Source organism: Lonchura striata, chromosome 1, assembly GCF_050655825.1.
Source record: "Lonchura striata isolate lonStrDom1 chromosome 1, ASM5065582v1, whole genome shotgun sequence".
In the NCBI taxonomy this organism is placed as follows: Eukaryota; Metazoa; Chordata; class Aves; order Passeriformes; family Estrildidae; genus Lonchura; species Lonchura striata.
Genome location: NC_140703.1, coordinates 28,907,241 through 28,928,969, shown reverse-complemented (window position 1 = coordinate 28,928,969; position 21,729 = coordinate 28,907,241). Strand labels below are relative to the sequence as shown.

The 21,729-nt window shown below is 44.4% G+C and overlaps 1 protein-coding gene across 3 annotated transcripts; it reads right to left on the bottom strand.

Moving 5' to 3' along the window:
• Positions 1-1,101: 1,101 nt before the first annotated feature.
• PLA1A (phospholipase A1 member A) lies at positions 1,102-21,725 on the bottom strand. Of its 3 annotated transcripts, XM_085572259.1 has the most exons (13): positions 21,589-21,725; positions 21,402-21,475; positions 17,084-17,160; positions 15,286-15,487; positions 14,118-14,295; positions 13,261-13,369; positions 10,407-10,508; positions 9,522-9,611; positions 8,510-8,677; positions 7,338-7,427; positions 6,754-6,862; positions 3,246-3,410; positions 1,102-2,019 (listed from the first exon to the last, which is right to left on the bottom strand). In XM_085572259.1, exons 3-13 carry the CDS (start codon positions 17,154-17,156, stop codon positions 1,935-1,937), a joined length of 1,371 nt encoding a protein of 456 aa, XP_085428385.1. In that variant the 5' UTR covers positions 17,157-17,160; positions 21,402-21,475; positions 21,589-21,725; the 3' UTR covers positions 1,102-1,934. The 3 variants fall into 3 exon arrangements, with proteins under 3 accessions (XP_085428385.1, XP_021404720.4, XP_085428379.1); XM_021549045.4 differs by lacking the exon at positions 21,589-21,725 and having other exon boundaries at positions 21,402-21,540; XM_085572253.1 differs by lacking the exons at positions 21,402-21,475; positions 21,589-21,725 and adding an exon at positions 21,192-21,331.
• Between the last annotated feature and the right edge of the window lie 4 nt (positions 21,726-21,729).

The following is a 21,729-nucleotide window of genomic DNA, read 5'->3' as shown; positions in this document are numbered from 1 at the left end:
GAGCTTCCCCAGCCATTTCCTCAGTCAGGGAATTGGAAATACCTGTGGAAGAATCCTCACAGAGCCTGGTGCAATCAAGTTGAGCAGTGGGAGTAGAAGCCTTTCCAGGGCAGGTATTCAGGGAAAGAGGAAGGAGTGTTGGTCCTTCCATCAGCACAGGGAAGGGTGTCCTTCAGTGCCTGTTGGCACACAAATGCTGGGGCACAGCTATTCTGCCTGTGGGGCTGGCTTTGTGTCAGCCTTGGGCTGGTGGAGGTGGCCCCACCTGCCCTGCCCTGCTCACACAGGGGCTGTGGCCCAGCGTCTGGTTTGGTCTTGCAAGTCTCAGCTGGGCAAAACCTGTGCCCTTGGGATCTGGCACTCTTGCCAAGGGCCTCTGGAGTGGTGGGTATGTGAGATCTGTGATGTACACAGCTCCTTGCACTGCTCGCCTTTGCTGCCACACCAGAGCAGGAGAATGGGGCTGCCCCAGGCCTAGGAATCATCCTGCTCATGGTTGTTACCATGCTCTGTCAATGCACTGGTGCTTCAGCCTGACCCCACTGCCTTTCACAGCTCAGAAATGTCTGCAGCAGATTGACAAGGGAGTTGTCGGGCTCTCTTCTGCAAGGGAGCTGAAATGTGCAGTGGAACTGGGTCCATCTGTTGAGGTGCTTATACACCTGCCTAAAGCAATGGACCAGGCTGGGCTGAATTACACACTGCCCTTCACAGGTGTCTGCTGAGCTTATATTCCAGTCTTCAACAAGAAGATCCCAGGAAACTCTACAGTCATGGTGCCAGCTAACATGGATCTCTCTCAGGTTGTCAGAGTCCAGCTCTGTCCCCCTCCCAAGTGTGTGTTTGTTAGCTGTCCTTGCAAACAGTCATAAGGCAGGGCCTAAAATCTTGGATGTGAACTGAAAGCAGGAGCTAATCCTGCTGTGACACTGTCTAGTGGAGCAGGAGTGACAGCAAATGACTTGAGACAATCCTTCAATGCTTTTAGCATGTCCCTCACCCTGATTATGGAATTCCTGGTGCACTTTTCTATTGCTCAGTGAAGCCAGTACAGGGAACCAGAGAAAACAGTCAAAAGAAGATGTGATTTGTGGGCAGAAATTATGAAAGACTTGTCACCTCTTTAATTTGCATATGTATCGTGGTATGGAAAAGGTGTGGGTGGGTGTGTTGTTTCTGTGGTCATGCATCCACTGTAATCTTTCACCAATTATTTCCAGACTTCACCTACTTTTTCAGGTCTGAACAGCTGTGCTGAGTTCCTAGGATTAATTTGTGTTACGTGGCCCTGTGGCTGCAATACTCCATTTTCCTACTATCTTCTAGGCAGATGGTGAACGCAGTGCAAATTTGGAAGTGAGAGCTCTGTGCTGCTCCTGGTGTTTGCTTCACTTCATGTGAGCTTCAGAGAGAATTATATGCTGTGAAATCAACAGAGTCTCCCTCTGAAAGCACCTTGTGGATGGAACTAGTGAGTTTCCCATTGGAGCTCTGGCTAAGAATGACTCCCTCATGTGCCCTTGCTGAGGAAAAAGAATACCTCTCACCTTTAATATGAATATTTCAGGACAGTTTAATATAAAACACTAATGAATTATACTAATACTCCCACTATAAAGGAGTAATATTATCCACTCCTTCTTTCATACAGATTCAAACCTTGAGATTAAATGACTTTCCTGTCTCACTTTGAGAGCTGGGTACAGAACTTGTGAGACAAAAGTGTCAATCCAGTCTTTTAACTGGAATACTTTGCTATAACCAGTTAACTTTGTATTTGTCAATCTGCCATGCACTTCAGTTCCTTGACATCTTGCCCCTTATGCAGGGAGTAACAAAACCCATCCAGTTTTATGGTGAAAGGATCATTTGAGAGCAGAGAGCAGCAATAGGTTTAGGACTCCTTTCTGCTTCTGTGTACCCTGAAGGTAGAGCTAGGCACAAGCAGCAGGCAGTTCATAGGAGATGTCTGTTTTGCTGGGGAGGGTGAGGCTCCAGGGCAGACACGACATTGTCCTGCTGTGGGAAGAGCACAGAGAAGTCAGGCTGGGCACTGACAGGTGGAGATTGCTATCCTAACACAGAAGCAAGCAAAGTGCTGGACCCTGCACTGCTTTGCAAGGAGTGCTGTGCCCTGGCTGGGATGAACTGGCTGGAAGGATGGCATGGGCTTATGTCCTTCACCTTCCCCTTGACCTGAGCAGCACCACTGTTGCTCTGAGTGCTCCCAGCATAGTGACAAGAGCACAGTTGTGAGCCTGTGCAACTCCACAGTTTCTGTCTGTATCAAAGCCAAGTCCAGTGTTTCCAGGGGTGCAGGTTAGCACCTCTTTCAGGCAATGTGCCTTGCTGTCCCATTCATAAGGGATAAAAACACATCCATCCCAACTCTGGAGTGCAACAGGTGCTAGTAAGGAATAGTCCTTATACTCAAGGCAGTACCTGGTATTTATATAGAATTGTCTTTTTTCTTCCCCTGTCTGGGTCTACTGGATATATTTTTACTGCCTAGAACTTCAGCCTCCTTCCTGTCCAACAAAACAGAATTTGAACCTGCTTTGAAGTATCCACTAGCTTGCTTCAGCCTTGAGCCAGCATTTCAGAAGCAATGTGGATGGACAGTTTAATGTGTCAGTATAGACCCAGCTGTTTTGGCCTGCCTGCAAGAACTTTGAATCTGCAAGACTCCTGTCAAGAATATTGTATTATGGAGAAGACAATTATCTCTCTCAGGATGAGAAGGACTTGGCTGCTTTTACTCCAGGAAAGGTAACTATGGCTGAAGGTATATACTCTACTATGTCTGACCTAGAAAATGCCAAAATGGTTATTATTGGTCCTCTGTTGTCTCATCCTGAAAAATGTTCACCTGTCATGTTTTAGATGGAGGCCCATTGTAGACAGGGGAAGATGGACAGGGCAAACAAGGACAAAAGAATTCTAGTTAGTACAAGCTTTTGCCATGGCTTGTGATTTAAGTATTTTCAAGGTGATGTGAGTTGCAGCCCTATTCCTTCCATAGCACAACACTTTTATCCTGGGGAAAGAATTTTAGAAAACTCCTAGAAAACTACCTTTGTAGCTTTTCTCTTTCACAAATGCAAAATTAGTTACATAGGGACACAGAGGTGATGGAAAAGACCTTTTAAGTGTTTCCCTAAATAGAAGGAAAATATGCACTGCTTCAAACCACAAGCTGCATCCATAGGTTCAGTGCATCCCTGTATGACATTGCTGAGGCTTACCTGCTATTGAGAGGCAGTGGTGCTACACAGAACTTGCCAACAATGGATGGCTCATCCTTGCTCCAAAAAAGATTCTTGGGGATATACTTCAGGGTCACACTGTTTATCTGGCAGAGGGGAACTCGGTGGACCAGCAGCCGTTTGCCTGTCTCCTGGTCCTTAGGTCTGCAAGGCAGGATGAGCGATGTGAGGGATGTGTTCAGTCAACCTGCAGACACAGTCCATGTGCAGATCCAGGGAAACACTGGAGGAATCTGCAGTATTATTGGGAAGCCCTCACATAATAAAATGGAGTGAGAAGACTCATTTGTCAAAACAAGGCATTGCATGAGCACCTTACAGGCTGTCTCTCCATGCTTGATCTCTGTATTCAGGAATATTGCTGTATAAATATCCTTCCATCACCAACTCTTCTTACTGTTGCATATTGATTGAAACATTGCTCAGCTTGCCACAGAGGCATATGTAGTAGATAAGTCAACATCTATGAAATGGATGGGGATCAGTGGGAATCAGTACACAAACTGGGGTCCCCAAAGAAAGCTAAGAGGTGTCAGGCAAAAAAGAATACCCACTGCACAGAATACCACTCCTTTCATGCTGTTAAAATTCCTGATTTGGGATGGTGTGAATACCAAGAAGCTTGTATGACTGCACAAGTCAAGGGAGGGGGACTGGACAGGTTTGTGGAATACAAAAGCTAGTAAAGATAAAGATCTCATCTTTGGCTCTGAAAGTCCCTCAGATGTAACTAGACAGAGGGAAACTCTTTGGGGAAGTATTGCTATATGCTTACATGGAGATTTTTTATACTCTTCTCTAGCTACTTGCTTTTGATTATATTGAAGGTGGGATGTTTAGATAGAGGGACCTTTGTCCATCCTATGCTCTTACCCAGGCAATGTGAACTGAGAAATGACAGAGGTTTGGTAATGAGCCAATGACCAGAGCCCATTGAGTTGTGTGCCACAGATCTGTGCTACCCAGGTATTTTAAGTCCCTTCTATGGAGTCCATCCAGGGGGCCTTGCACTTGATCTACTTGGCACCTCCTTGAGCATGGAGATCATTTATTTCCTTGTGCTCACAAAGAATGACATGTGCAGCTGGCTTGGCACAGTCCCAGAACCACCTGGATGACTTATCAGCAACATGATGGCAGGGAAAGGGGAGTGGTGACAAAAGGGTCAGGAAGAGCCTACAATTCTGCTAACCAAACTCTCAGGCACTGGCTGACAGCAGCACTCACAGCAGCCAATCCACACCAGCACACCCAGTCCCTCCCTGAGACTGCAGCAGTAGTTGCTGGGTTTTGTGTGTCTGTGTCTGGCTTGAAGATGCTAAAAATAAGAAGCATGTCAAAATTGTAGTTATAAAAGTGAATAATGGATAGCAAATGGAGGCCATCTTTCTATGGCATATTTTCCATGGACAGAGGAATGCAGTACAGTTAAGCATGTTGAAAGAGCCATTCCTGGGACTGACACTTGGTCCAATCCTGCACAACGTTTGGATGGATTTATGAGACTTAGCTGACTTTAGAGGTATGTTTTCTTGGATGTGGGGGATGATGTCATGTGATGTGCAAGCACACAGCAGTGCAGCTGGGAAGTGTCCTGTGTAACAAACTCCTCACTCATCAGGCCCATGTCAGCTACTGAACCTTTGGGACATGTCTCTTGGGGCATTCTGAGCAACATGTAGGGAGGAGTAAGTCTGGAATGGATATTTGGGGGAGGAGACGAGAAGGGCAGTTTGAGGCAAGACACAACCCATGTGAGTCCTTTGCTGAAGGTCTGAGACTAGCTGAACACTCCCAAGTAAGTCCCACTGCACTTCTGGGAAACTGCAGGATGATATACATGACAGATCATCTGAGATAAGTCACTGATCGATCAGTGTCTCAACTGTGATGTGAGGATCTATGTTTAGATGCCCATTTGATACTCTGAACTTGACTACACTGGAAGGCTGAGCTTTGCCTACAGCAGGGAAATTTGCCCTTTGCTGCTAGTGGGAAATAAAAGGGATATCTTCATTTTTTTGCTCTCAAATCTGTAGGTTTATTGCTGTAAGCAAATTTTTTAGTTTAGCCTTGTGCTTCTAAGAAAGGCATTTAAGAGAAACACAGCTGCTGCTCCCCCCCCCAGGGCATCTCTGGACAGGTTACCCTGCTCTAACTCCACTGTCTCATTAAAAGCGGAGGGTACAGCAAAGCCTCGGGATTGCCTGCCTGGCTCACTTCCTTTCCCTCCAGCGCTCACATGCCTCCTGCTGGACTCCCACCAAACCTAGTGTCTGACAACTGCCAATGGAAGCGCTGCACGGTCCTGGTCTGACCTGGGCATTACTATTTCTTCCCTCCTGCTGTGAAAAAGGCACATTTGGCTTCCAAACCAGGAGTTGAACAGACTGAGCTCCACCAGGCCGGAGTACCAACCCAAATTGTGGTGCCTGGCTGGAAATCTGTGTCCAAGCATCTGCGTCACTCTGGAAAGTACCCTAGAGTGTGGTTTCCCCTTCCCCATTTCTTCCCCCTACCTCCTGGTGCCCATGACTGAGTCAGCAACACAAGTAGGCCCACAATATCAACACAAGTAGGTCACAATATTTTGGCTTAGCAGTAAGGACTGTGTGGGAGCCAGCACTGTGATCCCTGTGATCCCAGGAGAGCTGCCTAGGACTCTTTAGCAGGCTGCTTTCCTGCTTCCTGAGGCAGCCAGCAGCATGTGTTAGCTGCATTGTGGTTCCCAGACCAGAGCAATGGGCAAGGAGTAGGAAGAAGTGAGGAAGACTCTGCGGAACTTGTTGTGGTGGGGAGATCCCCTGGTGACAAGAGCTGTGGAAGCTGTGGAGTCTGATCTTTTAATTCAGACAGTCTGGTGGAGGGTGGTGCTTTCAAGAGGCATGTTTCTGTCTACACAGTGGATCTTGGTCACCTGCCCCTTGCTTTTGTCTGCAATGGGAGTGAGAGCATTGCTGCATTACTGCAGAGGCAGAAAGTACTAACACATTTCTGACTGTGCTGAAGTGCACTTGTCTCCTCTTTGCAACTGCTGCCCTCTTGGGCATCAAGAGATATGTCTAAGCCACAAAGTCCATCCCTCTGGAGCCCCTGGTGGATTGGGGTCTTGCTGTAAGCCACCCCTATCTGCCAGAGCAGGGCTAATAACTATCTGACAGTGATTGCAGTTTAAGTGAAGCCAGGTCAGGGTATGGTGTGGAAAAGGAATCAGCATAGCCACACAAAAATATGCAAATCTGGGGCTCCCAGGGTGCTCCTGCTGCTTTGTGCACTTGGGAAAGATGTGGACCCAGTCAGGGTTACTAAGTAATGGTAGCACATGCCTGATTCTTGAGGGCATTTAAGGAAAATGTGGAGGGACTTAAGAAACAGGATTGTGGTTCATCACTCAGGGAAATATGCTGTTTCCGTGCTTTGCCTAGAATAAACATCCTCACTCATGGAGCTGTGAAAAAACAGGCCAGAAGCATGCACTGTCACTCACATGGTGATTTTTGCTGTGTCCTTGGTACTGTTGCTGATGAAACTGATCTCAATGCTGGTGACTCTGTTTCTTTTCTTCTGCAACTGGAACTCAACCAGGGTGTGGTATACTGAGCAAGAAGCAAAGAATGTGGGTGTGAGGACACATGAAGCAAAGAATGTGGGTGTGAGGACACATACTCTCTGTAGGACCTGCCCTGACAAAAGAGCACTCATTCCCTGGCCCCACCAGCAGAAAAGATTAAACAAACATATGAGAAAATCAAGTTTCTGTGCTATGTGAGGCACAGGGGCATGTCTGTATAGCCCAGTGTGAACAGACAGGCACTTTCAATCCCTTTTACTTCAGCCCTGAAAACACATGTGGCTGTGCTTCTTCAGGGCTGTGCCCACACTAAAATATCTGCTGGTATGCTTTATGGAGGAGATGTGCAATATTATTGCTCTTCAGTGGTGTGTCTCAGACCCCATAGCCCACAGCAGCTGACTCTGATGTGGTAATGTGCTGTTACTACCTGGGCTCCTCAGAGGATCTGCCTCATTAGCCAACACCCCTCTGGCTCCTTTTTCTTTCATGCTACTTACCACAGAATGGGGCTGAAGGACTGGTCATTAAAAAAACTTTCACTTCCTGGGGCAACCTGCTCATGTTGACACCTGCCTGCTCCAGCAGGCCTGCAGGGGGGAAATAAACTCAGGGCAGGAAAAGCCATGAATGACATAACAAAAATATAAGTAAGAAAATATAACAGAAATATAATATATATCAGTCACCTTTTTTCACCCTGCTTGACTCCCCTGTTTTGGAGAACAGGTCCCTTTCTTATACCAGTGCAAATCAGAGCAAGTACAATTTTGTGGTGTCTGACGGGTTAACATTCCCTCAGAAAACCTCCTCTGGCTACCCCAGGTAATCATCACCAGAGAACCTCTTGGTGGCTTTCTTTTCATTCCTCTGCAACAAACTTTGCTGTCAGATGCATCTGTGCAAAATGAGCAAGACTAAAGACTACCAAATCAGGAAACTTAGTGCAGAGGTAAATGACAGTGCAAACAGAAGGGAAATTGAATTCCTTGGTCAAATGAGGAAACCACCATAACTCATGGCCTGCATCACTGAATAACTGGCGAAATGGTTTGGTGAGATGGGGGAGAGGTGGCTGATCTGAGACAACTAATACCAAAAAAGGCCTCTCTTTATGTTCCTCTGGTACCATACTGCAAATAGTAGCAGCGGACACTTCCTTTCCTCATGCCACAGCCCAGTTTCAGAAGCCTAAAAGAGGAACCTATTACCTTCTCCCAGTCCAAAGAATTCCTCTTTGGAGTGGCCATGGCAGAAATTTATGAAAAGGAAGTGACTCAGCAATGCTGAGCAGTTGAAGTAGTAGAAGACTGGAACTTCAGGCTTGAACTAAAATTTCCATCTAGTCCTCTAAACAAGACATTTTTTTGAGCTGACAGCCTTATTCATTCTGGCAGGTGATTCTGTAAACTCTCTTTCAACACATATCTGGACTCTAGGAAATGTTTAAAGATCAGAAATGTTCAAGATTTTGCTGTTCAACTCTGGGCAATATATGAGTTTTTATAGTGCATTTATGGAAGCCTGAAAACAAAACAACTTGTCACTCTTCCCAAACAGATCCAAAGCAAATCCTGCTCAGACAAATCTGGACTACATCCCATGCTCTGCACTGACACCATCAGGAATGTATTGTCATCTGTTCCAGGAAGGTCTCATGCTGGTACTGTACCTATTCTGGGACAGGAGGACAGGAAGGGTTTTGCACAGTCCAGGCAATGACCATTTAGAAAATCTTGATGACTTGCACAGGGGAACCCCACGATGGGACAGGGATGGCTCAAGGCACTGATGTAGAGATGTACAGCCCTCATGTGATCACAGATTAGAAAGTTATAGCCTGCAAGGAAAAAATCAACCAGAGAAAAGCAGCCATGATTCTTCCAGTCAGCTTCAGGCTTTTTGCTCATTCCCAAGGAACTGGGAGTGAAGGAACACATACTGCAGCAATCACCTTCCCATTAATTACATTTTGCAGGGCATTTATGTGGCTACAAGCCCAGATCCCCCTGGAAGAAAGTTCTGCAGGAAGTTACAAGTGTATCTATCTCTCAGACCAAATCCCTTGGAAGAAAGAGACCACAGAGCTATCTTGTTTCTGTCAGTGTCCCATCAATCAGGCCATCAATCAAGCTCTCTGTAAGGGAGTGCAGCAGATTTGACTCCCACCTGCGCTGAAACCCCAGCTATGGGAAATGAGGTACTGTAGGTATCTCAGGAAAGCTGACCCTCAATGCAGCTGACTCATACAGAACATACTTGAATGTTAATGAGTCCACACTGTTTACTGTGGAAAGTCCTCTTCTCTAGAAGAAAAGGACAGTAATTGTACGAACTGTCTCTCTAAGTAGACACAACTTTGAGCACGAGAACAAAAACCAACTTTCGTTAGTGCTAAGAGCTTTTCTGCAAAGTGTGACCTCTACTGAAGCTAGGGTTTTGTAAAACAGAGAAGCATTACCAAAATCACATCTCTTGACAGCAGTGCTGCCAAGACACTTGATCTGTATGTGATTTTAATTTCACCTGTTTCTTGTACTGCTGAGGAGAGATGTGGGCTGTGAATATGTTTATCTCGCTTTACTGACTGCCCTGGCTGTAGCAAGAGCTGCTTGCCAAACAGCATTTTCACAGTCTGCTAAATGGCCATGAAAGCTCTCTGCTTGGCCAGAGAGTGTTCTTACCTGCAGAGATGAATCGGGGGCACCCTGGCTGATCTTTGCCTCCATTGACAAAATAATCGATATGGCCTACAGGAATCCGGATCCCGAAATCTGAAAGGAGGTCAAATGCCACTTCATTCTCAGGCTTGGCTCTTGGGTAGGCTTTACCCTATGTGTTGATGACAGGTCCCAATAATTGGTTGAGCATTAGTAGTACTGGAGCCAGCCCTAATGCTGGAGACATCAAGGCCAGATTTCCTGCTTCTACATGTGCAGGTTTGATGCATGGAGAAGAAAATGCTCCGGGCCCTGCCATCAAAATTACTGGAAACTGTGTCTTAACCACGAGCTCAGCAACTCTAGTTTTTGATTCTAAGTAAAGGAGAACTCACCACAGTCTTAATGTGGGATTATAAAGGATAATTGAGAGTTGTTTTGGTAGAGGTTTTTGTGGTCCCTAGGCAAAAGATGTGACTCAAAGGCACCACATTATTCTTTAGCCCATGTTCTGCCCATGTAGATCCTCAGTGCTTTAAGTTACTCTGTTGCTGCACCAGCTGCTGGTTTGACTCTGTTACCTTCCGACTGGGTGGAACCTTTCTTACATCAGGCAGGAAAAAACAAAGTGAGGCTAGACCTATAAAACTCCCTTCTGGAAGTAAAAGTCATGCCAAGCCGGTACTGCTTAAATTCACTCTACTGTAGAAATCTCCTCCTGTCTGTTGTTTGAAGAGCTCTGGGGTATGAATTCATCATCAAAGCCTTTCTTAACAAGAAACTTCCTCAGAGTGAACTTCAACTCATAGTAGTTTGGCAAAAAAAGGGACAATGATATACAGAATCCTTAGCAATGATGATGTCAGGAGGAACAGAAGGCCAGGCTGAGGAAGGGGGAAGCCAGCTTACTGTCAGCATCAGTATGAATGGCTTCCACGAAGAGGGCATCCCCAGGATCCAGGCGTTCCTCGGGGCTGGCTCTGGTGTACTTAGGGCCTGCAGGATCCAGGGCTGTAACAAAATCAAACACCTCAACAAGTACTTCTCAGCCCCTCTCTTTCTTATTTCTGGACCAGTTATTTTATCTAGAACTTTAAAAATAGTGCTAGGCAGATATAATAAATTATTGTCAGGTCTCAGTGATTAAGCTCCAGAATACTTTCTGCCAGTGCCAACTTCCGCTACAGCTTCCTTGCATTGTCCCTGCTGTTCCATAACCTTTTGGTATTTGTTTTAACTAAAGGTGACTGAGCCTTAAATAGCTCTGACAGAGAAGATGCATAGTGTCTCTTGGAGTTTTGGTGAAAGAAAATCAAACTTTTTAATGCCTTCCCAAATTGTACTGTTGTGTGTATTAGCACTACAGTCTGAGAAATGTCACTGCAGATCAGCAGTTAGGTGGTGAATTCAGCACCCTAGGCATTAATCAACTCAGGAACTACAGAAGTTTCATACTACCAAACAATTTTAAACCAAAGAGGCTTCTGAGCCCTTTCTCCACAAATAAAATTGAGTCTTTAGCAACTATCTACATTTTTGTCTAAAACTTGTTCCTAAAGCAACTTCAGTGGACTCAAAGGAACACAGGAAAATATTCTTGGCAATACCAAGAAGCAGATTAATTTTTTTTTTTTTTTTCCTGAGGTGTATCCTGCTCTCATTTTATAGAAAAGTGACCTCACAAGACTTTTTCACTCCCCAGGCAACAATAGTTTAGGAAGCACATCTGTTCCACGTGCCACTTAACCTTGGAGCTGGCTGGTTTCACAGTTTTGGACTCAGTCTCATTAATTCTGTGTGGAGAAGGCAATATCAACAATATACAAATGGGCATGTCTGCATTTGTGAGGGGAGAGGGAAGGAGGAAAAGAAGGAAAAACCTTCTTTTCTGTTCTTTCTGTAAATAAAAGCTAAAAATAAGACTGCAATGGTCTTTAATCTTGATATGCACAAAAAGCTGAGAGGTTCCCCACCCACTTCCACAGACCAAGTTGTAATTAAAAGCTTTAAAAGCTTGAAAATTGTTATTTAGTGTGGCATATAATTCTTAGTGAGGAGGCAGAAACCTAATATGAACATACACTTCAGCAAATTGTGGCTCAGGGGTCAAATTCCTGTTTGAGGAATTTGTGAGGAGGCAGGAGATGAGATCAGGCATATTTTGGGTCTAACCCAGTATGTCTTCAGGCTTCTAAAACTGAACTGGAATCTGCAATTCCCAGTGTGCCTATAAAATCACAGGATTAACAGGAATGTGGAAAAGGGATTGTATTTGAGCAGAGTTTAAAATGGAACAAATAAATCTGCAGAACTTCTATTACATGTGGACAACATAGAGAGGAAGAGTGCTTAACTCTGAAATTAATTACCATGGTTTCATGGAAATGTGTCTGCTTCTGAAGACATCACTGATCACAAAATTCTCATGCAGGACAAAGGCTACTCCAATTTTCTCCTAATGTAAACTTTGATTTACAGCTTTAACAAGGGCTCAACATGAAATTCACTTCCTATTAGGAAATTCCTGTATTTCATGCAGCATGGGTAGCTGTGAAAACAGAACCAACATTTCTCTGGACTGCCCAGCCAAGAGTGGTGAGCCCTTCCTGAGGATACCTTTGTGAGACAGACTAGCATGAGCTGAGGCAGACTGAGAGCTGAGGCCACACTGCTGGAGACTTTGTCTGTTCCTTTTTAGTGACATTCCTCTCCCATCAAAATGAATCTGTCACTGGGAATTCCCAGAATTTAGTAAAACCCTTGACAGTCTGATATGACATACAATGCAGCCCCACTTTGAGGAGGGGTGATGGTGGTGTGTGGACTAGTGTGACTTCCAAAGTTTCTTCTTACCTAAATGATTCTGTAACTTTATTCATGCTTCACACCTAAAGGCTGAACAGGTCCTGATGCACCAAAACCTCTAAATGACAGGATTAACCTATAACCATTTTGCTCTGCAATTCCCCTTAGTGGAGCCTCTTCCTCACACCCAGGAGTCTGGCTGTGTTTAAGGTTGGCTCTGATTTGGTACAGTTGGGTGACATTAGACCAGCCTACTGTGAGAACAGCCAACTTGTGGGGGAGAACAGCAAGGAGCCTCATCTGGGTCCTCCCAGCGCTGGCTCAGGCTATTGCATTTGTTCCTTGCCTGAGCTGTGTGGTCAGGATGCCATGCCCTGGCCTTTGCCTTGTTGGTCAGGCTTGGTCCTGATTTGACTTCCTGGCTTGATCTTAGGCTTGCCTTATCACTACCAACTAGACTCTGGATGACCCTGGTTCCTGTCACTGGACTGCTCTTCTTGCCCAGACACAGCAGAACTGCATCCCTTGTCTGTGGGGCCACTGCCCACCTCACTGTCCCCTTGGCTCTCAGCTCACGTTTTCTTGCAGAGCAGCTCACTCCTGCTTTCCCCCCACAACTGCATTGTGGGCTTTAGTTCTAAGAACCACATGTGCATGCTGTAATTTGGAAGCAAAGGTTATGAGTGTTGTGGGCTTTCACTAGTCATGAGGGCTTGTACTTTGCTGAGCAAAGAGTGTAGCAAAGATGGAAAGACGTTTTTACAAATACTTGTGTTCTTTTGGCAGCATGGAGGGGACTGATGTTGAAAGGTGCTGTCAGAATCTAGGAAGAAGCCCATAAGCTTGGATCTAGTGAGCCCTTATGAAATTAAAAGACTGCTCTGAATGACTCCCCTTTCTTGCTCTTTCATTCTCTCTCGTAGGGCAGGTGAGGACCCCAGACTCAGTGTGGTGATACCTGTTATCCGTCCCAGGTGACCGCCATGGAAGTGACCCACCAGGCCCCCGACATGTGCTCCGAGGCTTACCCCAATTATGTGGATAGATGTCCCTGAGACTCCCAGGGCCTGCAGGGTGACAGTAATACAAATTACTGTTTCTGTAGCAGAAAGGTGAAATACCCTGTCCCAGCCCACCCAGCAGCTCTGTAACTCTCCTAATGTGGGATTGCTTTTGAGGTGTACAGTGGGAAACTAAATATTTAAGGAAATTATGGCTATTGCACTTTCTGTTTTTCAGGACCTTTCTTCAGGTCCACAGATGCAAACCCAGCCCTAAACAGGTTGGTCAGCACTGCAAACATTTCATGGAGAGTTTACAAGGATTACATTTACAAGGATTACATCTCAATTAAAGGAGAGTTTACAAGGATTCATCACCCTGATTGCAGAAGTCTTGTTCAGCTGTGCTTTGCATGAACAGAATGGGACACATCTCGGTATTTTCACATACTAGAAAGTACATCTGAAGTCCGGAGCAAATATAATATAGCCTCAAATCTCACTCCTGCTAGCTTCCTGGACAAAATTTCTCAGCAGAAGAAGACTGTCCAGTAAATATGGATCTGAGAAGACCCAAGGCAGGTTTTAGGTTTGTTCTGAACTGGAGAGGCAGCTGACAACTGGGAATTTTTTTCCAGAAAATGTCAAAACTCTGAAGGAAGAAGTAAAATGCTAGCATGCTCAAGCCTGGATTTGGAGAGGGAAAAAGTAAAAATATGGAATAAAAAAATTCACTTGTCCAACTCCTGGATACAGCAGGTTGAGAGCAGCTGCCTGGCCATGCTCCCTGCACTGGAAATGCACAGTAGCTTACCAGGAGCTTGCTGATGAACTGTGAGATGGTGAGGGCCAGCTGTGTGACATTTTCCACTGCAGAGGGATAGGCTCCTGTAGACCCATAAACCCAGTCTACTGCAATCACATTCACCTGGCTGGTGTGCAGTATGGCTTGGACAAGCCCTTCAATCCAGGAAGGTTTGGTACCCAAAGCCCTGTGGAGTCACCAGAGACAAGGATGTTAGCTGTTCCCCAAACAGGGCACGTGCCACTGTGATGTTCACTGGTGCTGGAGCTTCACATGTCTCAGAGGAGGCTGCCAGACAGTGGCTGGAAGTTATTTTTGGTGCCAGACACCCACACCTGGAAATTTTTTTTGCAGTGGTGTAATAACACTTTCCAGAATGCTCTGATTCGGGAGAGAACCACATATTTTAATGAATGAGAGAACATTTGCAGGGCTCAGGCTGAGATCTCACTCTCTCTGTGATGATTCATTTAGCCACCACAGAGCCCACCTGGAGTAAGTGAGGTGATTGGGAACACCTGGATCCTTCTCTGCTGCCACTGATAGGAAGTCCTTGGCCAGATCATCTGGTCTTTCACTGCTACATTTTCTCATCTCTAGACAATCAAAAATAAGAATCTATACCAAAGAATTCCAGGGAAACCGAAGAGGCTCTGTTTTGCCCAGTTCCTCTAATGCTATCTGGTGAAGAGTGTGCTGTCTCACTTGGAGGCAACAGCTAGCTTTCTGCGAAGACCCTGCAGCATTTGCTATGGTTTCATTTCAGTTTTCTATGCACTTTCTATTCAGGCTTTTGCACTTCAAAACAAATAATATTATATGGTCACACCTGACTGAGAAATGGCACAGAAGTTTGCAGAATGATGGCAGTTAAAAAAAACAGCTTCAGTCCCAACACTTTCAAGAATAGAAGGATAATCTGTCTGCTTGGAGTTCTAAATGGCTCATTAACCCAGGCTATTGGGCATGAAATCCAAGATTGTTTAAAGGGACAAGAATCTTAAAGAAGACTTCTTAATGGAAAATGCTGAAAAAAGGAAAGAAATAGAAATATGTGGGAAGAGAGAGAGAGAGAGACAGGAGGAAGAAAGGAAGGAAGAAAGAAGGAAAGATATTAACTCGTGCTGTGTTTAATTTACCAGTGAAAACTTAGTCACAGTGCTCTTCTTTCTCTCACCTGAAGCCATGGATGATGATTTTGGTTTCCAGACTGCTGTTGAAGCTGCAGTTCTTGATGCTATCATCATCTGAAATCAGCTCTCCGCAGCTGGGGCTTGAGGAAGTGAACAGAATAAACTGGACCTTAAGTTTCCTGCCCCGTAGGAAATTGGCTCTCTGGAAGTCTGTGCAGTGATGCTCTGAGAGTCTGTCTGTATTCCCTGCACAGGAGGGAGGGAGTGACACATTTAGTCTGGGTCTGTACAATGGGAAAAAAACACCCCTCGTTCTAATTCATCACAAAAATGAAGGTAGCAATTTCACTTCTATTGATAAAGATTAAAAGTATCTAGCATAAATGAAAATGAGGCAATTCTGGAAACTTTACCTGACAGATAAAGTTGTTTCTGTCCTTTGAGGGAATTCCAGCTCTGTCTGGGGAAATAACCATGAATATCATACCCAGCTTGGACTTCTGAGAGTTGTTTTACCATGAGGTGAGTGATATTTCGCTGGGTTTTTTAAGCAAATTGGCCACCTACACCAGTTACTAAGTACATTTATGAGGTGGCTGTTAGATTTTTGAAAAAACAGTTGCCAACAGGTAGTCACCACTGAATGGGGAGTATTCAAATTCTGGTAGGCTTAGTAGAAGGTGCAAGTCTAACTAACAATTGCATTAAAAATCCAGAAGTATGAGAATGTCAATGATAAAACATGAGAATGCTGATGAAAAAATATGTCAATGATAATTTCACAATTAATTAATTTGCTTGATGAAAATGCTTTATGAGAATGAAAAGGTTGCTGCTGGAAGGCACTTTGACCTAGACAGCAAAAAATAAACATCTGAACTGTAGCTAGTAAAACACCTGAGGAAATTTAGGCTAAAAAGCAAGCACAAAAGTTCAGCAGTACGTGTCACTAGCAGTGTCACTTTAAGAGCTGGAATCCTGCTGCAATAACAATACATGCACCTTTCTTTCTGGACTGGAGGAAGCAAAACAGCCTTGAATTTGGCATATAATAAAATAATTGTTCATTTATGTATTTTAAAATTGAACAATCAGCTTCCCAATTTCCCTCAGAAGATACTTTACACCAGCTAGACAAAATATGGCCTATGGGTCAGTACAAAGGGGTGAGATTCAATATTCAGATTCCACTAGAAGGATGTGACTATCCCTCACTGCTGTTTATTTGGTCTTCCTGTGCACTGACAAGGAAAAAAAGAGATAATTTTAGAGATCTGCTTGGAAAAACTGTAGGTCATGAGCCAGTCTAAGTAGCAAAAGCAGGGCGAGTACCAGCACAGTGAGAGTCAGAAATGGCATAAGATGAGAGGGATCATCAGTAAAGGAAAGGCAGGAGGTGCACTGCAATGAAGCTGCAGGTGATGTGGGACTGTAGATGTGATCTCTAAGGCAGTCTCATTGACAGTACAATTCAAGAAAGAAATGGAAGTGTGGCATTTGTTTATTTTTCTCTCAGCTACTGCAGATCACACTTGCTGACCTTTTGAAGCAATGTGGCAAAGATGCCACTGCCAGAGGCCAAGTGGTCCCTTTTCTGCATCCTTACTCTTCAGGTAAACCTGGATCATTCTTGGAAATCAGGTTAATGGAATTAAATCACTGAGGGTGATTGAATCGAAGCATAAGAGAAGAAAGGACAATTCTTGCACCACTTTTTCTCCCCAGAACATAAAAAGGTTATTGCCAGGACCTCTTGACATACAGCTTGTTTAGGGAGAACTGAATTCAGATCCTTCTCTGTAAAACCTTCAATCCCTTGCCAGGCAGTCATGTTTTTCTTACCTGTTTGTGCTGAGCTGGGCAGCAAGAGGAGAGCAAGAACCATGAGCAGTTTTCTCTTCGGATCTTCAACCATCTTCCTGTTTGCCCAATAGAAGAATAAGGATTGTACAGAGGAAAACCAGCTGTGGTTAATGATCAGCTTGACTCTGTAATGATCAATCAGTCTGTGCACTTTTGGGAAAATGACCTAATTTGGATTTTAAGCAATTACCTCTCCTCTTATTTTACCATTAGTCAAAATCTGAAGCAGAGGCTTCAATGACTTTTTGGTTAAAGGAGATGTTGACCTTCCTTTCCTCTCTACCTCCCTTTCCTCAAGGGAAACTTCTCACTTCAGAAATCAGGCAGTGAAACCAGTTCCAGCAAGTGATAGAGTTACAGTGCTTTATCCTTGCTACCTAGACCTTTCTGCCAAACTCTGACTAGGGATGCTGGTTTATCACAAGGCTTCACAGTAAGTCCATGCCAGGAAGATTCATATCAGCCTTGCATCGTATTTTCCTACTGCATTGCTGTCTTTCCTGTATTTCTGCTTTTGGTCAGATACCTGTAACAGTCTAAAAAAGGTGAAACAGTGGATTACATCTGAAAAGCCAGGGGAAAGGCAGGCTAAAATGCAACTGGTGGTCATATCACCATAACATGCCCAGACTACATTTCTTAGGGTGGGGGCACCCTTCAGTAATGCACCAGCATCATAAGCATGCAAATACTTAACAAAGGCCTTTGAATAAAAAACTTTACCACTTTAATGTATCCAGATGGAGAAGCATAAATGCACACCCAGATGTGCAACATGACACTGATGATGAGGAGGTACCATATTCCTGGCTGAGATGGACTTTCAGGTAAGGACACACCTGTATCCTCTGTGTTGGTCCATCGTGCTGGACAAGGCAGCTTTGCCCTTGGCTGTGCTAAATGGCAGGAAGGGTAATGGGCAAAGTAAAGTTCCCTGTCCGGGTACTAATCTACAGTGGCTTAGTTGAACAACCAAATTAAGAAATTTCTTCAGTCTGATCAGGAAGATGACCAAAGATATTTCAAAAAGCATCAGACACTACTTTTCTTTAGAACTATTGGTGATAGCAGTAATTTCCTTACCCCAAGTTTGTTTCAGCTGAAGGCTTTGGTGCTGTTTTAAGCAGAAGTTCATTTTATTTCCAAATCTTCAGAGATAAATTTCTCTGGTTTTCACTGAAAGGCAGCCTTAGCTGCCTGGCCTGGAGGACTATTGAACCCCACCCCAACTGCATCCTCTCAGATATACATACTGAGATACCTTCTGACCCTGAAGTACTTGCCTCCAGGATCAAGCTGGCTTATTGTCAGAGAAGCAGGTCCTCAGTGTCTCACAAATATATGCCCGAGTTTGTCAGCCCAGTCAGTTTTCCAAGACTGAAAACTGCAATGCCAACAGCCATCTCCTGGCTTCCAGCCCATGCTTCATCTTTCCATCCCCAGCACCAGATTCATCTTGTTTTATCTTACAATTCTTAGATTGTAAGATAAAGCCTGTGCACTCCAACAGGCCCATTCCTTCTTTGCCAAGTCCTATGGAAATTTTGAAATGCCATGTAATATAAAGAGGCACCATTATTACAGCCTTATAGTTAAACAAAACTTTAGCCAAGATTTGCAGATTTGGTTTTATTTTGTGCATTTGCAGAGTTGTTAAACAACATCCTGGTGTTTAACAATATTGCAAATGCACAAAACTGGTGTTTTTTAAAAAATAAATGTCTTTTAAGTTGTCTACTAAATCTGAATTCTCAGTTTAATGAATTCCTGGATTTTTCTTATTATAGCAGCACACCATGGCAATTCCTTATGCAAACAGCAAAAGCCACTCAAGTTACTCTGTGCTTAAAATGCTTTTACTAAGTAAAGCTATTTTGATATAAAGGGTTTTCTTCTTATTGCTTGTGAACTTAATTGCAGAGTAATTACAGTTATATTAATTCAGAAACTTAATGCCACTTATTTTGCTTCCCAAAGGGAGTGATTATAATGACAATGGGAGCACTGTTGCAAAGACTTCCAAACCACTTTCTTTTAACAGTCCCTTACAGAGAAGTCATGAAGCACAGTGTGATTTTCTTGAGAATGTCAGGGATAGTGAAAGCAAAAAACCTTGATTTAGTGCACAAATTCTTTTAATTAAAAAGAAAATTTTAAAAATGTGCTGACTGCACATTCAAGCCAATGCTGAAAAGTGTCCAACTCAGCTGAAAGTGTCGAGTCTCCTCTCACAAAGCAACAGCTGGCAGAGGCATATAAGCACTGCAAATAGCCAATGGTCAAGTGGAAATCTGATCACAGGAAAATTCACTTGGCCTGAAAAACTAATTTTTGATACTGGAAAAAATGCATTTGGGGTAGCAGCACCAGACCTTGGGGGAAACCATGTGTGAGCTAAGCAAATGATGACTATTTAAAACCTCTCCCTGTGGAGAGGTTTGCATTCGAAGAAGGGCATGAAATACACCCAGAGCTTATCTCACTGTTCATTAAGTTCTGGATCCTCCTTACTGCTGAAATACTTGGTCTCAGAGCTCCTGTATTTTCTATCATTTGCCTGTGAAGTAGAAACCATGGTTCTGTGTTAAGCATGCAGACGCCTGTGTATTGTTTCCAAGACTGACAGAGGAACCAGGATTAGTTCTCATCTCAACAAAAAAGCAATTTGACCTTCCTGCTTTCAGAGGTGTGTCTTAGCAATGACAGAGCAGGAAGTAAACGTCAAAGATTTTCTTGGCAACTGAGGAAGGGAAAACAGGGGCAAGTCTGCTTGGGTACTCTGTCAGGAAAGGAGGAAAAACAGCCATCTGAGCCTTTTTTGAGTACTTCCTGGATCTTCCACCTGGTATGCCTGTATAAGTATGCATAAGGAAGATATATCCTTACCATGTACTACCAAGTAGAAGAGCCTAGTTGAGGGCACCAGTCTCCAGTTCAAGTTTCTCTCTGTTTCTCTGCTCTATAAAGCCATAAATCATCTTGTACAATGTGGAGCAGCTCAGTAGGAAGAACGCAGGCCTGCCTTAAGTGCATGTGGATGACGACCTGTGTTCCTTCCATCCTAAAATAACCTGTTTCAAAGTGAAACTGTCTGCTTCCGATTTCTCTCTCCTAACCTCAAAGATTTTGTGCCCTACAGGAAAGCTGCAGTGTGCAACAAGATTCAATCCAAAGCCTCTGGCATCTTGAGAGGACACTTTACCTGACAAGAGGACGAGAACATGTGCTCCTGCCATGAGAGTGCTGCAGGAAGATGGCCATGTTATATTTCTGGTGTAAACACTGTGACTTGGAGGCTTTACAGGGTAGGGATCTCCCTTTGACACTTGTCGGAGATTAAGAACACAGGGGACAAAGGTTACCGAGGGACAGAAAGGCTCCAAGCTGTCACTGAGCAGAAGGAATTTATGGGATGTGCCTGTCTCTGTTTGTGAGTTACATGTCATGGCATTACAACAGAGCTATGGAGAAAGAATCAGTATTATTCTGTTTTAGTAAGAACTGAATGAGACAGCATTACTCGGCTCAAGATGCAGTGTCATTCCAGCTCATGGTGCAGCCTTCAGTGATGAGTCAAAGGAGCTTAGAGTAGCTTCTAGAAGGAGGAGAAAAGAATCCCTCAGAGTTGGAATAACTGCAGTATTTACTCTGCTAGGACCTCTGTTTAGAGATATCCATGGCTGCCAATTATTTTTCTGATTGTGTTGTGTGAAGTGCAAAGCTGAAGTCTCTCAAAGGATGGTAAATAGCCCGACATGGCTGCTCGTCAGTGAGTGTGGGAGCCAAGTGTACTGGGAGAAATCTGACTGAGAGATAAACCTGTGGTGAGAACCTCCCTCACAGCACTGTGCTGGTGTTCTCCAGGACAGACAGACAAGCTGCTGGGAGCTGAGCATGCTTTGGGGCTCTAAGGTCTGCAGCTGGACTCTTCTCAGCTGGGGCAATGCACTGGGGAGTGGGATGCAGGCAAAGAAGGTTTGAAACATCCACTCAGAGCAACTCACTGCCATGAGAGGAACGCTCACTCACAGCTGCCACTGGAATATTTGTCAGAGTAGCAATTTTTCAATAGCTGCTATATACTTACATTTTCCCGACTGTTGTGGTTTTCCCTTTCTTCCTCAAAACCACTCAGCGGTGTCAAGAGATCGGTCATTCATGAAAGAGAATCTAAGTGTGTTTGAGTTTTGTGAATGGGCTGCTCAGCAGCTGGTGTCAAAGAAAACCTCTCGAAGTCAGAGTTGGTTTCTGTTCTATTTCTTTTCCTTCACTCCCCTTCCCCAGAGATCAACCTCACCTTGGGTGGAACAGAGAGCATAGCCAGTCTCAGCCTTGAGCCCACTCCTCAAAAGGAGATATTTCCAGGTGTACCTCGAAGAGAACAGTAGACATTTTTGTGAGCATAAATGTCAAACACCAGGAGGCTCCAGGGAGTAAAAGGGGCTGGAGCTGTCCCTGCCCATGGCAGAGGGGTTGCAGCTGACCCAAACTATTCCGTGATCATTTTCGGAGGTGGTGAGCTGCGTGCCACCTGCTGAAATTCATTCTTCACCTAATCTGCGTGGCTCCCACTCCCCATAAACCGATTCACTTTCAGGTTTTCAGTTAGCTGAACCTCCCCGAGG

Excerpts from the sequence above, each read along its gene's own strand:
- PLA1A (XM_085572253.1), bottom strand. Across the intron at positions 10,509-13,260 it reads TCACCTGGGACGGATAACAG|CCCTGGATCCTGCAGGCCCT; the intron begins GTATCACCACAC and ends ATTTTGTTACAG. Across the intron at positions 8,678-9,521 it reads CCCCCGATTCATCTCTGCAG|GCTATAACTTTCTAATCTGT; the intron begins GTAAGAACACTC and ends TTTTCCTTGCAG.